The sequence below is a fragment of the Delphinapterus leucas genome, chromosome 9 (genome assembly GCF_059928025.1).
Source record: "Delphinapterus leucas isolate spDelLeu-1000000601 "Yukka" chromosome 9, BTC_Dleu_Yukka2, whole genome shotgun sequence".
NCBI classification, from domain to species: Eukaryota; Metazoa; Chordata; class Mammalia; order Artiodactyla; family Monodontidae; genus Delphinapterus; species Delphinapterus leucas.
The window spans coordinates 17,196,101-17,213,644 of NC_143137.1; the positions used below are offsets into that span (position 1 = coordinate 17,196,101).

The 17,544-nt window shown below is 42.0% G+C and overlaps 1 protein-coding gene across 1 annotated transcript in view; it reads left to right on the plus strand.

The window, feature by feature from the left end:
• Positions 1-3,209, plus strand: part of MTPN (myotrophin) — a 61,844-nt gene extending 58,635 nt beyond the window's left edge. Inside the window, exon 4 of the mRNA XM_022580282.3 lies at positions 15-3,209. Coding sequence (XP_022435990.1) covers positions 15-101 — 87 coding nt within the window. The 3' untranslated portion in view covers positions 102-3,209. The remainder of the gene's footprint in view (positions 1-14) is intronic.
• Positions 3,210-17,544: the final 14,335 nt, after the last annotated feature.

The following is a 17,544-nucleotide window of genomic DNA, read 5'->3' on the forward strand; positions in this document are numbered from 1 at the left end:
TTCCTCTTTTCCAGGGTGCTGATAAGACTGTGAAAGGTCCAGATGGACTGACTGCCTTTGAAGCCACTGACAACCAGGCAATCAAAGCCCTTCTTCAGTGATGGACGGATGGGCTAACAGCTCTGGAAGAATGACTCTCCTGTGGCCTCACACTGCTGCCTGTCTGTCTGTCACTCTCTATCTGCCAGCTTCTTCAGCTAAAATACTTGTAGAGGGGTGAGGGGAGAGAGAAATTCATAACAAATCAGACTACCAGAAAAAAACAATGTTTGGGAGGAGAGGAGAAAAACAAGATCAGGCTTTTACTAGGATTCCTGATCAGGTGAGCCTCTTTTCCATTTCCAGTAAAAAAAAACACAGCTTATACCCATGGGAGAGTAAAGACAAAATATACCATTAACGTTTGACCTTTTCAGCTCCCTGGCTAATTTATTAATTAGATTGCGTTGAGAGTCTGACTATACCAAGGCCAACTATACATTTGGTAGCCCCATCTGTGCGAGCAGTAGTGGCTGCTGTGACGTAACTTAGGGTGCTGAGATAAGCAATTAGCTCTAGCCTTCTGCCTTAAGATTCACTCTAGTGGGGATCTCCCGGCATAGTTAAGAGCGCTGCCTGTGGTTGGTGACCAAATCTTCCCTCGGTGACTTCCAGCTTTATGTGAAAGCTCATTTAAGGCGAGGAGGGGCACACTCCTGAACTGCTGGGCGGCTGAACTTTGGATTTCCTCTCCCCCTTCACATGGATTTCATGTATCTTTAGATAAAACTGACTAGTTTTATTTATAAAATCTCAAAATTTTGGAAGTCTAAAGGAGAAATCATTCCAGTATGCATTTTTTTTTCCTCTAGATTCAGACATTTATAGAACATTGAAAACACTTTCAAACTCCTGCTGGTAGTAAAAGGGGATTTAAAAATAGAATCATAGCCATAAGCCTGTTAGTATCATAAAGAGAGAACAGTTGTCTTAGTACCTATGGATTTTCTTCATTTGCTATTTGAATGGATTGGCCTCAGTTGTGTTTGGAGAATCAAGGAACATTCTTTGGAATGCCTCTCTCAGACCCATCCTGGATGCTGATTACTTATTGCACCAAAGCTATCACTGGGGTGAGATTTACTGTTTGGACAAATTTAACCCCATCCCTTAAAAATATGCGTGTTACCGAGTTTCCCTGAGGTGTTGATAGGCTTCTGCTGAATGTATGCCAACCCAGCTGCATAATATATATTTTTTCCTTTCTATATTATGCATTGCATAAAATGTGAGAACTTCAAATTGTATTCTGTGTTCTTAAAATACAGTGCCCTAAAATGGTGTTCTTGGGACCTGCAGAAAATATTAAGACACATTTTCTAATGTTTATTTCATGAGCAGTACAGCTAATTAAAACATATACCCTTAAATTTGCTGTCCTGCATATAAAATATTAAGATTCCTTTGACTTGCCATCCATATAAGCTTACTAAAAATATAAGGGTTTTTCCTTAGCCATGTCATGCAATAATTGAATGTACCTCAAATTTTTAAAACGGGGGAGGGTGGGTGAGGGACTTGTATTCAGACTGTGGATAACAAAGAATTAATGATGATTTTTTTAAGGTAATGTAGCATTCTACAGCAGGGTTAAACTAGTACCAAGAACAGTCAGCCTGGCCAACAAGTCTTATTGGCCACTTGCTGATTGGTTGGTTGGTGTGTGGGTTGGTGTGTGTGTGTTTTTCCCCGTGAACCCTTTTTTTATCCTGTGGCTTTTTCACTTAAAACTAGCCTAACCCTGTAATTTTCCTGCATCCAAGAAAACAATCACAAAATGCTGGTTTAAAAACTTTGATACATTTGGCTAAGTCTGCTGTCTTAAGGATTAAAAGTCGGTAATCAGTACTTCATAACATCACTGAACTGAAACACAGAGCTATCCTCACTGAAGATGGAGGGCACTCTATCAGACTGTAACTGTCAGCGGAGTGACAAGCTGTTTTGATATCTTTGTTTCCACTTCTTGGCATACCGCTGTTTAAAAGGCTTGGATTTTACTCTCGACGCAGTCTTACCTTTACTCTCAAAGTGTTTTGTGTAGTTGGCTGCTGCAGAGTGCATTGTCCTGTCATTCCTAAACCTGGTCTGCTTCCACAGTCACCTGGTCTGGAGGCCATGTGATTCTGTGTACACTTCATCCTCGTGTTCCTTGTAATGCAGTAGAGGCTACTCTGCCTTCCCTCTTCTTTCTTGGCCATTTTGTAAACCCCATAATTATGAAGCAGTTGCTTGAGAAAATAACAGATAAACAGAATAGACTGACCAAGATGGTTTAGTTTCTTTTTTTTAACTAGGTTATTTATAATGTATTTCTGAACCACTTGGCAGAGAAATTCACAACACTTAATGTTCATATTTTGACTAAAGGAAGCTAAAACCTTGTCTGCTTTTTGGTACTACATGCATTAGTAAAAGATTAAGTAAGTTTTGTTCTCCACTGAAGTAATATTTAACATCTCAGAAAAAATCTTGCATGTTCTGTAGTTTTGTATTAAGTCAGTCATATCGTATGCACTGTATCAAGTGAAAACAGGTGGTTTACCTGTCTCCATTAGTATACTAACAGATTCCCCCTTGCAGCCTCAGACTGGTATCTGTAGACTTACAGTTGAGCTACGGCACAAGAATCGATGCAGTAGTTCACAGCTCACCTTCTAAACCCAGTGGGGCATGAAGGCGAGGTAGGTGGGTGCAGTGAGTGGAAGCTGCCAGCAAGTACGCCCTTGATTCATTGATTTCTTTCCCCCAAATAATGGATTTCAAATCTATATGTACCTATTTGATTTTTTTTTTCCTAAATCTTCAACTGAGCTGCTGTTTCCTTCCATGCAATACTGTATACTCGATTGTGTATAGAAGAAGCTGGTGAGAGTGCCCTCCTACATAAGTAACTGCAGTGTTTTGCATGCAAAATTTTAAAAAATTTAAATTGTCCTGATTCTATTTTGTAAATGGAGAAACAATCATATCTTTCTAAGCAGTAATGGAGGAAGACTAGTGCTTTGTGCATTTTGATATATTTGAGTTCATTTTTTCCACAATGTAATGCGTTTGACACAATTGGGTTTCTCATATTATCCTAGTTCATGTACATCAGAATGCTAAATAATATTGTGTTGAAGTTTTGTGTTGCAAGAACAAATGGAATAAACTTGAATTGTGCTACAGCCAGCGTGTCAGCGTTTCCCTCACTCCGTTACTATCGCCTTCCTCCTCCAGTCTTCTCTACAACTGTATCGGTGCTTTGACTCAAACTTTTAATTAATCTGAATTTTCCCCCTCTATCCCACTTCTGGAAAAAAATAAGTGGAAAGAAAATAGGACATAGGAAAGATTCAATAGAAATAAACTATATTACTTATCTCATCTAGAGGTTTTGCTCTTCTCACAGTTGCCTGATACAAATTGTTTGCCTGTAATAAATGTTGAGTAGTTACTAGGAGCAAGCTGTAGCTAGGAAATGCTAGAGTGTCAGGATCTTAATAGGTGTTAAAGAAAACAGGGTCACAGTAAACCTCTTTAACCCTTTCATATGCTCATTTAAGCTATCGCAGAACTTTCACGTAGCACAGTATATCAGACTGTTAGATTTTTTTTTCCTCTTCCTGTTAAGACCAGTGATTCTCAAAATGTGGTCTCTAGACGAGCAACCATGACCAGAGAACTTGATAGAAATGCCCAGCAATCCGTGTTGTAATAAAGCCTCCAGGTGATTCTGATGCACACAAATTTGTACGAGACAAGAGAAAAGAAATAGTCAAAAAGCTTCTAAATAGGATGTCATCAAGGGTGGCTTTCTAGAGAGTAAATGGAAGCTGTAACACATGAGACAGCAAAACTCTGGACACCCAAGAAAATCTTAAGATGAACTTCAAAGCTACGTTCTGGACAAAAGAAGTCGGGTTAAGATATAACAGTGGCTCCAAAAATGTCACACTGGTAAGAGTGACCCTTCATTATTAGGGATTTTTCCCTGAAGGATGTCCCATCAATTGCCATGGACAGTATTTCCACAGTCCCCAGCTATGGTGTTACAGTCCCCATAGCTGAATTGCTGAGGCTTGAGCCTTGCCCAAGTCCTTTGAGTTCCAAAGTGGAGTGAGGGAAGCATGCAAGGACGTTGGGGAGATAATGTCATGAACCTCCTTATTTCATGCTGAGCACATTGTGGGTCACTGGCAGGGCTCTAATCACTTAGCTGTGCCCCTGTCGGCTTCTGCCTAGCTAGTCCTACAGCAGGAGAGCCCTTTGGGAGACCAGTTGCTGCTTTCAACTCTGCTTCCCTGGGCTGGCATTAGTGCCTTGAACATGGATTCTCCACTGCAGTGGGTGCAGCACTGGCTCAGAAACAGCCACCTTTGTGCCAGCGAACCATTTCCTGTTTTAAATTTACCATCTTCCCCAGACACTAACAGGATAATCACACATCAGCCATAGGATATCTTTCTTCAAGGATTTTACTTCATTGAAATATAATTACTGATTGAAAATAGAATTTATCAGCTTTAATGGCACCTGATACATGGCAGACATTCACTGTATTTGTTCTGAACTAATGTCAAACCATTATACAGTCAAATGCGAGGTAAGCTTTGTTTTAGTAAATCCTGGCTAAAGGATTACTGGCTTTTGGGACCATGGGGCTACATATAAGTGTCACTGTACTCAAATATTGGCCAAGCAGCCTCAAAAGTACTACTGAAATTTCAAACCCAAATCAATGAAGTAGAGACAAATATCACAGTCACAAAGATTCACTGAGGAAACGCTGACCATGGGGTCAAATGCAGGTCACTGAGCTATTTGTGGCATATACTAAAGCACAGCTGTAAGTAGAGTAGCGACACAAAGGACTGTCTGGTCACCCCAGCAACTTCTATGCATTCTGCAGCTGCAGCAGCAAGGGTATTCTTATTCACACCATTTGGATAGAATGATGGGTCACATGTCTGGCAACAGCATCTTATCACACAAAGGAAAATAATGCATAGACAATTCCTAGCAACTGGATGCTGATATTATTACTAGATAATTTTTTTTTTTTTTAAAAGAAACTGTTTTACTAAAGTTTTACTCACAAATCTGAGAATGTATCTGTATATCCTTCTCCGGATATCTAGTAATGTCCCATGTGTTTATGCATATCCCCTGTGGCAGGCCACCAAGTCTAGCTATGTGCCACTGCTGGTGATTTGCTAGTCTAATTTCAGTAGGCTTGAAAGTACTCAGATCTAAGTTAATTTATATTAATTTTACTACTAAAATTTTTTAAATAGTTATTGTATTACAGCTAGTTGTGCTGAGAACTTTTTACCACATTAATTATTCAATTTTTACAATAATCATATGTTAAAAAAAAGACTAAGGTTAAAAAACTTGCAGTAAACAGCTCATGAATGGTACAATTTAGTTCTGTCCGATTTTAGAGCCCACATTCCTTCAAATTAAATGAAGAATAAAAGCTGTTCTCACCCATATATCCAAAACCAATGCTCATACCTACTCCCTTGCAGAAAGCTCAGAGAGGCTCTGCAGCCCTGGTGCCCTTTTTTTTTTTCCTCTTAGCAATAGATCTCCAGAACTTATTTTGCATAACTGAAACTTGGTAACCTTTAACCAACACCTCCCCATGTTCCCCTCCCCATGTTCCCCTCCCCCAGCCTTTGGCAATCCCCATTCTGTCTCTGCTTCTATGAGTTTGACTATTCTAGATTCCACACATAACTTCTCTTTCTGGCTTATTTCACTTAGCATAATGCCCTCAAGGTCCATCTATGTTGTTGCAAATGGCAGAATTCCCTTCTTTTTCCAAGGCTAAATAATATTACACCTTATGTACATACCACATTTTCTTTATCCATTTGTATATCAACGGACATTTGTTTCCATGCCTTGGTGATCATGAATAATGCTGCAAGGAACGTGGGAGTGCGTTCAACTATCAACTCTCTCTTTGAGATCTAGATTTCACTTCTGTTGGCTATATACCCGGAAAAGGGATCACTGGATCAAATGGTAATTCTATTTTTAATCTTTTGAGGAACCTCCATATTGTTTTCCATAGTAGCTGCACCAATTTACATTCCCACAAAGTACAAGTGTTCCCTTTTCTCCACATCCTTGCCAACATTTGTCCTTTGTGAGTTTTTGTTTTGATAACAGCCATCCTAACAGGTGTGAGGTGGTATCTCATGCTTTTGATTTGCATTTCCCTGATGATTAGTGACATTGAGCTCCTTTTCATACATCTGTTGGCCATTTGTATGTCTTATTTGGAGAAACGTCTATTCAGGTCCTTTGCCCATCTTTTAATCGAGTTATTTGGGGACTTTTTTGGCTATTTAATTATAGGTGTTCCTTATATATTTGAATATTAACTCCTTGTCAGATATACGGTCTGAAAATATTTTCTCCTATTGCGTAAGTTGCCTTTTCATTTTGGTGGTTTCTTTTGCTGTGCAGAAGCTTTTTAGTTTTATGTAGTCCCACTTGTCTTGTTTTGCTTTTGTTGCCTGTGCTTTTGATGCCATATCAAAGAAATAATTGTACAGTTCAATGTCAGAAGCTTTTTCCCTACGTTTTCTCAGTCTTATTGTTTCAGGGTTTGTGTTTAAGTCTTTGATCCATTTTGAGTTGATTTTTGTATATGGTGTGAGATAATCCAATTTTATTCTTTTACATGTGGATATCCAGTTTTCCCCACACCATTTATTGAAGAGACTATCTTTTCCCCATTGAGTCTTCTTGGCTCCCTTGTCCAATATTAGTTGACCATACATATATGCCAGGGTTTATTTCTGGTCTCTTTTATTCTTTTTCATAGTCTATCTGTTTTTATGCTAGTACTATACTGTTTTTGATTACAGTAGCTTTGTAATACATTTTAAAATGAGGGAGCATTTCAACTTTGTTCTTGTTGCTCAGAATTGCTTTGGCTATTCGGGGTCTTTTATGGTTCCAAATGAATTTTTAAGATTGTTTTTCTATTCCTGTAAAAATGTCATTGGGATTTTGATAAGGATTACACTGAATCTATAGATCACTTTGGTAAATACTGACGTTTTAACAATATTAATTCTTCCTATCCATGAACACGGGACATCGTTCCATCTGTCTTTATTTCTTTAGTCAGTGTTTTGTAGGTTTTAGTGTACAAGTCTATCACCATTTTGATTAATTTTATTCCTAAGTATTATATTCTATTTTTTTACACTATTGTAAATGGAATGTTCTTAATTTCCTTTTGGTTTGTTTATTTGTGGCCACCCATGTGGTTTGTGGGATCCTAGTTCCCTGACTCAGGATTGAACCTGGGCCTTCAGCAGTGAGAGTGCAGATTCCTAACCACCAGACCACCATGGAATTCCCCTTAGTTTCATTTTTGGATAGTTGTTTGTGTATAGAAATGCAGCTAGTTTTTTGTAGGTTGATTTTCGTGTCCTTTGACTGTACTGAAATTGCCTATTCTAACAAATTAAAATTAAGTTCTTGAAATTAAACTGTAACACTATGAACCTGGAAACCCTATCATATACCCAGGCTTATCAAAAATTACTATTTAAGGGAGTTAGATCACCATTTTAACTGATCATCTATTGTGGTCTGGGCATCATGCTAAGTATTTCATGTGAACTGACTCATTTAATCTTCATAAAAACCCTATGAGGTAGGGCTATTGTTATCTATTTTCAAATGAGAAAACTAAAGCTCAGAGAAGTCAGGTAACTTGCATGTGGTCACACAGCCAGTTAGTGGTAGTCTGGATTTAAACTCAGTCTGACTCTTAAGTTTGTGCTCTCTGCACCTTATATTGCCTCTCCAACTCTCACTGAACCAACCTATGACATTTTATTCAGTAAATGCAGTGTTTTCCAAGTTCTTAAAAAGATACTTAGCAAAAATTTTATGAGTTTGTTTATGATTTTAAGCAATTAGATGAAAAATAACATGTAACATGCCTTGATCAATTACTTCTTATGATGAAATCAAATTCTGCAGAGATGAAATTTAGTTTTCAGTTTGAGAAATAGAAATACTTGAATGTAATACACTTTTTTGGCCGTCTAGAATTATTATGATATAGATCAAGAATCAGCAAACTATGGCCCACAGCTCTAACCTGCCCTAGCACCTGTTTTTTATAAATAAAGTTTTATTGGAACACAGCTTATACCCATTCTCTTACATATGATCTGTGGCTACTTCTACTTCATTAGCAGAGGTGAGTAGTTGCAACAGAGACTTTATGGCTCACAAAGCCTAAAATATTCACTCTCTGGCCCTTCACAGAAAAAGCTTGCCAACTCCTGATATAGATGTTTAGTTGGGATAGGTTGAGGAAAGCTCTGTAGGATTGGCCAGGACCTAATTAGAGAGTGATGAGCAAGTCATGGGAGAATGTCACCTGTTAATTGAAGCAACTTAAAAGCCAAGCCTATAAATAATGCACCTCTTTTCATACCTAGGGTAGATTGTTACAGTAATGATCCCCAGTGAATCATGCCTGGGTATCCGGGCCCTTGTGCAACCCCTTCCCAAACGGACTCTTGGGCTTGGCCATGTGACCTACCAGGGCCAAATGGACAGCAAACATGAAGCCAGCAGAAGCATGAACAGGTGCTTCCTTGTTGGGGCATGCCCCCTTAGGTCTCAGCATGGAAACAAGTCCAGAGTTATACCTCAGGAGAGACCACATGAGGAACTGAGGTGTCCCAGTCCACAGTCCCAGCTACCCGCCAGACAGGTGCGTGAAGCCATCTTGGACGATCCAACACCAGTTGAGCCCCCAGATAACTGCAGCCGCAAGTGACCCCAGGTGAGATCCGAAGAACCACCAGCTGCACCCAGCTCAAACTGCAGAATCATGGACAAACATACAGTGGTTGTTTTAAGCCACTAGGCTTTGGGGTGTTTTTATGCAGCAAGAGACACCTGATACAACACCCTAGATGAAGGAAATCTACTGATGAGGGCTCAGGAGCAGTACCTGGGGGCAAGAAGACATGTCTAATTAAAAAGAAAGTGAATTTTTAAAACATACACACCTGCGAGATACAAACAAATACAATGAAGGGCCTAGGATTTCCTTTTCTTTCAGACTCTTGAAGAAGAGAAAAATAGGTTAAAAGCAAAAACCTTTGGCTTTCTGTCTAGGAAAGTTTAAGTGCTATAAATAAACTCTTGTGTTTCTACAGAATCCTTTTTATCCCTTTCTATCTGCCCAGACAGAGAAAGTGTCTCATGCATCCTGGTAGGTTTTTCCTTTTGCCTCTTGGAGGAGTCAAAGGCTAATGGGGATTTGCTGGTATGAGCCAAACACCCGTGCCAAGCTAGTGGCTTTATGGCAAAGTAACAGCTTAAACAGTATGGGGAGGGGGTGGAAAAAGGGGGCAGCACGGCATGAAATATAGAAGAGCCACAAGGGCTGAGACTCTCATCTGTGATTCCCACGCTAACCACCAGGTGAGCCAGTGCTGGCCTTCCTGCCAGACATGAAGGCAAGGGGGCCCTCAAGCATGGCCAGCAGGGTGTGGGTGTGAGAGCTGCATCCGGAATGGCAACAGCAGCAGAAGGTCCCTCACCCTTAATTGTTTATCACTTCCCAGCACTCTCTCTCTCAGTCAAGACCTGTGGAATCGTTTCAAAGCGGCCTTCCTAAGACCCAAACCAGCCACAGCGGCTCCAGAAGCTAAAAATGCCTTGGGTTACAGGGGCAAAAAGGGACGTAGTGAGGATAGTCAGTTCTCTAAATTGTGAGTTCATTGGTTCATTCAACAAACACTTATTGCAGATCTATATATGTCAGGCCCCGTTGTGGGCACTGTAGCCATAACAGTCAACAACACTACGGACGTGACTCCTACCCAGATAGGGCTTACATCCTAGGAGGAGAGAAAAGACAACGGCTACTCCCTAAATAAAACCAGTACAGATGCTGACATGTGCTGGAAGGAAGTGGACAAGCTGGGCTAGGGTACACACGGTAGGGTGCTGGAGGACCTCCTGGCTCGCCTACGTCTTACTGGTTTCTGATGTTCAAGGTGTTTATACCTTCAAGGGAAATGTTTTGGCTTCAGGTAAGTAAAGCTCCACGTGGTTAGATTTTTTCCGCATCTTGGTTTATTGTGTCAGGTAATATTGATTCAGGCTAAGACATGGGAGGGAGGTGGCGAATGGCAGCAGCGCTGAGACCAGACAAGACGTTGAGCAGGCCCTCCGGTGGGGGGGGGGGGGATCGCCTGGCACCCCACTAATGACCCTGCCTGCAGGGCAGCAGTTCTCCAAGGCCATCTCTCTGCGCTGTGTGTGCTCACTGATCAAGCAGCAGGGCCCTGCCCAAGCTCTCTAACTAGATTGCCCTAATGGGACCACGCGGGAGACAGAAGCTCAGCGCTCTCTGTAGGGAGCTACTAATGCTTCCAAGTCCAGGGAGAGGTCGACCAGCGCTTGGCTTGCTTTACAACATAGGAACGAGGTCCCCAGGCTTTGTCACCTCAAGGAGGATGTGCTTTCTAATATCTACTCCTCACACTAAGCGCAAAATGCTAGAGAGTTGCCTGTCATCTTTTTCTCACGCCCTTTTCATCTTGAATGAACCATTACATAAATCCTGTGTTCATCTCATTTCGGTAGCTGTGAGCTTAAATCTTGTTTCATGTCATTATCAGCAATTCTTTTCATGATGATAAGAATCAACACAAACCCCAGTTAAAACCTGGACATCTGCCACCCAGTTGCCACAGACAACCGAACCACTCACCCAGGAGGTATGGCTGAGGTTTGACGACGTGGAACAAAAAAGGGAATTCTTCCTGAGGATAAGCAAACCAGCTGCGTATATTTTGGTTGTGTGACCCAGTGGATTCTATTTTAAAAATTTAAACTCCCTCATTTAAGATTAAAGGTGTGTGTTTTAAAAGGAGGTCTCATAGAGAACAGACTTGTAGTTGCCAAGGGGGAGGGGGTTGGGGGAGGGGTGGCGTGGGAGGTTGGCATTAGCAGTTGTAAGCTATTATATACGGAATAAACAACAAGGTCCTACCGTATAGCACAGAGAACTATATTCAGTATCCTACGATCAACCATAATGGAAAAGAATATAAAAAAAGAATGTAGGTATAACTGAATCACTTTGCTATACAGCAGAGATTAAAACATTAAAAATTAACTATAGCATTTAACTATACTTCAATAATATATATATAAAAGGTCTTACTGATTAAATATTAGGGATTTGTTAAAAATCTAAAACTGCTGCCCAGAACGTTTTCATTTGATTAAATTTCCTTTTTTCTGAGATATTCACTATTATAAGAGCGACTTCACATGCCTCCTAAACTGTGGAGTGTTGAACAAAGGGAAAATATCTTTATTATGATTTCTCTCCTGCCACAGTTATTTGAGTTATACTACCTTGTGCCTCCTGACATTTTAGGAAAGAATTATGTTTGGAGCTTTGCCATGTCATGCATTAACTTGACAATCTTTTTTTGACAAAAATCCCATCCATACTTTTGGCCCCAGTCATTCTCTTTGATGTTGTTGTCTTCTTGTTAAGGAGGAAGAAACGTGCTTTCACAAGCCTATTGGCTAACATGTCAAAGAGAAGCAGATTCCAGGTATAGGATAAGGGGCTGCCTGAGGATGAACTCAAGCAGACCCCCATGGAGAAACACTTCCTTTGCTCACACTGTGTTTTGTCCTTTCCGGCACAGGTTGAGACTTAACATACAGATGACTTGCTTGCATCCTAGATAAACTTGTCCAGGAGCTCACACCCGGCTGAGCTGAAATGTGATTACCAGGAACTCAGACACAGTTCTCACACCAATGACAAACCAAGTTCCTTGTGTCCATAAGTAAATCCATCCAACCAAAATTGAATTAAGAGGTCCTCATTGCCCAATCCTGCTTCCTCCCTTGATGATGCTTAATGGGTCTAACAAGGATCCATTAAGACCACCCAGGCTGAGGCTTCCCTGGTGGCGCAGTGGTTAAGAATCCTCCTGCCAATACAGGGGACACGGGTTCAAGCCCTGGTCCAGGAAGATCCCACATGCCACAGAGCAGCTAAGCCCGTGCGCCACAACTACTGAAGCCTACGTGGCTAGAGCCCGTGTTCTGCAACAAGAGAAGCCACCGCAATGAGAAGCCCACGTGCCGCAACGAAGTGTAGCCCCCGCTCGCCACAACTAGAGAAAGCCCATGCACAGCAACAAAGACCCAACACAGCCAAAAATAAATAAAATAGATTTTAAAAAAATTTTTAAAAAGAAAAAAAAAGACCCCCCCAGGCCTCCAAGGACTAACGTAAACAGCTGATGTGCAGTACCGCCAGGTTTAAACTGGATTGACTAATGAAGTCAAACGTGTGGGTGATCCAGCAGGAAGGCGGCACTGAGAGCCCTGGGAGAATGCCAGTTTTGCAGTACAAGATGGTTATGAAATGATCCAAGATGTTTAAAGACAGACAATGTATTCTGAGAAAGCAGTTGTGTGAGGTTTTAGGAGATTTGAAAACATCCTGTTTCCAATCCCAACAGGGAGGGTTCCAGGAGCATGGAGGCATGAACAAGAAATACCCTGGAAATAAGAGTTTCAGGCCAACTGGATAGAGCCCTTCTGTGTCATAACTCCTAACATCTCATCTCATTCTCAAGGAGACATCTCCACAAAAAGCCCAGCACACCATCAACCCAAGGTACCTAGCGTTCATTTGTTATGCCAGGACTCTCCACCCTGTTGCAGAGAGACGCTGTACACAACTAGAAGAGTTCCTTACACAGATGTTTAATATCAAAACAAGAAACAGCAACCCCAAAGCCAGCTCAGGGGTACAGACAATAACTCAAGAGCTCCAGGAGTGCCCTCACCAGGAGAATGACTCCCAAATCCACATCTTTCTTGAAATATCACCCAGGCTCTGGGCCCTGACCTCCAACTACTTTCGACATCCACAACTAAACCTACGATCCTCACTGCCCACCCACCCACAAAAAGAAAACATTTCATTCCTGCTAAATACGTTTATGAAAATCAATTAATTGAGTGTATATCACAATATCATTTTTTTAATCATGTAGATTCAAGACCTCATCAAAATTGCTTGATTACACACCCTTAGTTTCAGCTTCTCTTGTAGTCATTTCTTCCCTAAAAACCCTCCATGGCCAAGCTTAACTCTCCATTCACGTTAGTGCCCCTGCCCCCTCCCCTTGAAGGTCTGGATACTGTCACAACCCCCGGCAGAAAGGCCCTCCCTCTCCAATCAATTAGCACACTACATTTAGACTAACTTTATCATTATCCCACTTCTACCAATTCATCCCTCTTATGGGTTGAATTGTGTTCCCCAAAAAGGTAAATGCTAAAGTCCTAAGCCCCAGTACCTCAGAATATGACTTTCTTGGGCAAAAGGGTTGCAGATGTAATTAATTAAGATGAGGTCATACTGGAGTAGGATGGTCCCTTAATCCAATATGACTGGTGCCCTTACAAGATGCTTAGCTATGAGGGGAGGACACCACTTGAAGATGGAGGCAGAGATTGGAGTGAGGCAGCCACAAGCCCAGGATGGATGGCCGCCACCTGAAGCTAGGAAGGGACGAGGAATGATTCTACCCAGAGTCTCGGAGGGAGCATGGCCCTGCTGACACCTTGATTCCTAGCCGCCAGAACTATGAGACAATAAATTTCTGTTGTGTTAAGTGAACCAGTTTGTTCTACTTTGTGACAGCAGCCCTAGGAGACTAATACAACCCCCTTCCCTTCTAAAACCTTCAGTGGCTTCCTACTGCTTTATTATATCAAGTGCGATTCTTTGGCCTGGCTCCTGAGGCCCTTTCCCGCATCATCTTCCCTTTACAGCTGTATCTCCCACTATTTCTTCCTCACCTTTTCTAAACTCCAATCTACACTGACTTCTCCCTTCTTCAAAGTCCTGCTGCCCGTGATTCCACTAAAGTATCCTTTTACTCTACCAAGTAGATTTCATTGTTTTCCCTAGCAATTCAGAAGCACCTGGAGAAATGGGCTATGCAATTTTCTTTACCTCCCCTGAGCTTAGATACTCTAAAAGTACTCATAGATTAATTGATCTAGTAGCCTTTACACATGCTTTGCCCTTGGGTAGGCTGTGAGCAACATGCCGGGGACCACTGTGTTAATCTTTGTGTCCCAATGCCTCACACCATGTCTAGCATTTCATAAACTTTCAATAAATATTTTACTTAATTCATTTTAAAAATCCAGCCTCCAGGTATATCTGTTCTGAGTCCATCCTAAGTAAAGCAGTATCTGCCCCCTTTTAAAGAAATTACTAATGAAATACCTTAAAGTTCTTCAGACAAAAGTGGCTGAAGAGGGGGAAATGCCATTCTCTTTCTCCAGTAGCCTAAGAAGTCATTAGAAGGGCCCCAGCCTGGAGCCTCAGGGAGTCTTATGAGTCCTCCATGACCTATCCAAGAGGGGAGTCTTCCTCCCTATTATAAGACTTTGCGTTTAATAATACACGATAGGGCTTGTTCTTCTACCCCATTCTTACCTGTGTTTCCAGAGCCCTTTGAAAGCATAAATAAATGATAGTTGACTGATCCCCTTTCCCCAGGATTTTGCCAGTGCTGAGAATCTTGAAAGTTTTCCAAGACACGATTTGCCACTACAAATGCCAAGTGGGGGAGCTCCTGCCCTCTCCTATTCATAGTGGTGCTTGATAATTCAAAGTGCCAACTCCTTCCAACAGAGTCAGGCAGACGAACGAGCTGTCACAAATCTTCAGATGATAGAGCTGTGCAGTGGGCTTTTCAAATAGCCCAAGCCTTTGCAGGTGGGAGACCTTTGCTCAGCAAGGAAGTTGTCCAGACCTCCAAGATGCTACACCCAGAGAGCCTGCAGGGACCACCATGTGACTCTGAGGGACAGAGCGAGGGAAGGCACCCAGAGGAACATTACTGCTGTTCCAACTCTGTCAGCCAACCATTGCCCCTCTTCCACCACCTCTTCTACCCACATTCTCCAAAGCATGTGAATTAGCCTCTCTGACAGCGAGATAGCTATTTCCTGGGCCGTACCCTCAGGTTACAAATCCTCTGATCATCCACTGGATGTTTAGAGGGTTAGGACGGGGGGGAGGAGAGGTGCAGTGTGGGGAATCCAACCTTGGAAAGTAATTAGAAGCCAAAGAAGAAAGAGGGGAACTTCCAGTTTCCAGGTCCATATGTAAGAAGCTTAGAAGTCACCACTCCATTCTGAGAAATGGAATATTACCTGCCATATTGGTAAACAAAGATGTCATGGTCAGCAGTGACTGCTGCCCTCCAACGTGAGCCAGTGAGCCCTGAGGAAACTCAGGATGTGAAAACACAGGGATACTGGCCCCAGGTAGCTGAGGTGCATGTCAAAGGTATGATTTCAGTGAGCCCAGACTCTTGCATCTTCCCATACATAGAAAAGCGCTAAATTCCTTAACTTGAGATATCCGGTTTTCTTTCATTAACAATCATCTTTTGACGGTCAGACTACCTGCCCTTTGTTGCAAAACTTCTCTATAACCTGGCTCCCCCCTCGCCTCCCCGGAGCAGTTTTCTCAGGGTTACTGAGATGCTGCCTCCCAGGCTTGATGTCCGAAAAATTCCCGCTGAATAAAACGTAACTCTCAACATTTAGGTTGTGAATATTTTTTAAGTCAGCAATCCTAACAGCAAGTAAAACGCTGAACAGACGGAAAAAAATCAACAATACTTCTTGCATCGGTACAAGAGTGGGGGACACAGGGCAAACCACTGCCCTTAAGACAGACGGGTGAATACAGGAGTCACAACTTACCAGAGCGAGACTCGGGAGAAGAAACAGCAGGAGCTAGTGCCCAGGTAGGACGCGTGTAATGAGCGAGCTGCCGGAGGCTCAGTGTAGACAACTCTGACAGTTAAAAACTTCAGAGTGACCAAGTCACGGTGGGCCCACAACATACAGGGAGACTTCCCGCCAGGAGCTCAACCAGCTTCCCGCAGCAAATATATGAGAAAAATTCCCGTGAGCTTCCCGCAGAGGGAGGGGCAAAGGAACCATCTTTAAATTGACCGGAGCTGCTGTGCTTCTCAACAAGGCCTGCCCGCAGGTGAAGCCAGTTAACCAGAGCCTGATCCGCTGGGCTATTATTATCGGAGCCTAATTGACCTGGGGAAGGGAAATACCCAGCTCCAGCTGGCTCTGGCTTCCACGTGGAAGAACAGAAATGCCCAGCTCGGGCTCACTCTAGCCTTCATGTCCCACCTAAGAAGGGAGGATAAAACTGAGAAACACTTGTGAAGTTCGCAGTTCAGAGGCACAGGCTCCCTAAAACACGGAGACCTACTTACAGGACTAGAGAATGCTTTCCCCTCCCCTCACACCTCACCACCACATTACTGAAGGCCTATTTTCAGTACTTCCTTTTACCTGGTATATCATGTCCAGCTATCAAGAAAAAATTACAAGGCATACCAAAAGGCAAAAAACACAATTTGAAGGGACAGAGCAAGCAACAGAACCAGATATGGCAGGAGTGTTGGAATTATCAGGCAGTGTTTTAATTAGCAATTAAAACAACTCTAATTATTACACTAAGCGTCCTAATGGATCAAACAGACAGCATGCAAGAACAGATGGTCAATGTAAGCAGAGAGATGGAAATCCTAAGGAAGAACCAGAAAAGAAATGCAAGAGATAAAAAACCACTGTAACAGAAATGAAGAATGCCTTTGATAGGCTCATTAGTAGATTGGACACAGCTGAGAAAATAATCTTGGCGCTAGCGCCTATATCAATAGAATCTTCAAACCAGAAAGGAAAAAAACAAAGACTGAAAGAAAAAAAAAAAAAAAAAACCCAGAATATCCAAGGACTAGGGGACAACTACAGAAGGTGTAATACACACATAATGGGAATATCAGAAGAAGAAGAAAGAGAAAGGAACAGAAGACATATTTGAAACAATAATGACTGAGAATTTCCCCAAATATCAGACATCAAACCACTAATTTAGGAAGCACAGAGGTCGCACACCAAGCAGGATACATGCAAAAAAAAAAAAGAAAAAACTGCACCTAGGCATAGCATTTTCAAATTGCAGAAAATCAAAGATAAAGAAAAAATTCTGAAAGAAGCCAGAGGAAAAAAATACCTTACCTATAGAGGAACAAAGATAAGTTCAAAGCGTTATCGAAAGGTTCCCTAGATATTTTTGCTAGTTCTCAGCAACTTTCTGACCAACAAATACTCAAAATACTTTGCACATTCCCAAAAGAGTGAAGGAGACCTACTCTCTGTTTTGGGAATGTGAAAAGCTGGGATGAAGAGTAGATTTGGCCTTCCGGAAGTGCATAAACTGTAATGGCCCAAGGTGAACACACACTTCCTCTTCAACATCCATCTCCTGCTCCTGGTGTCACAGGTGCCCTCAGCCATGGGCTACTCCTGGGCCTCCTTCACAAGGAATCTGCTTTCACCTAGTGTTACATCATCATA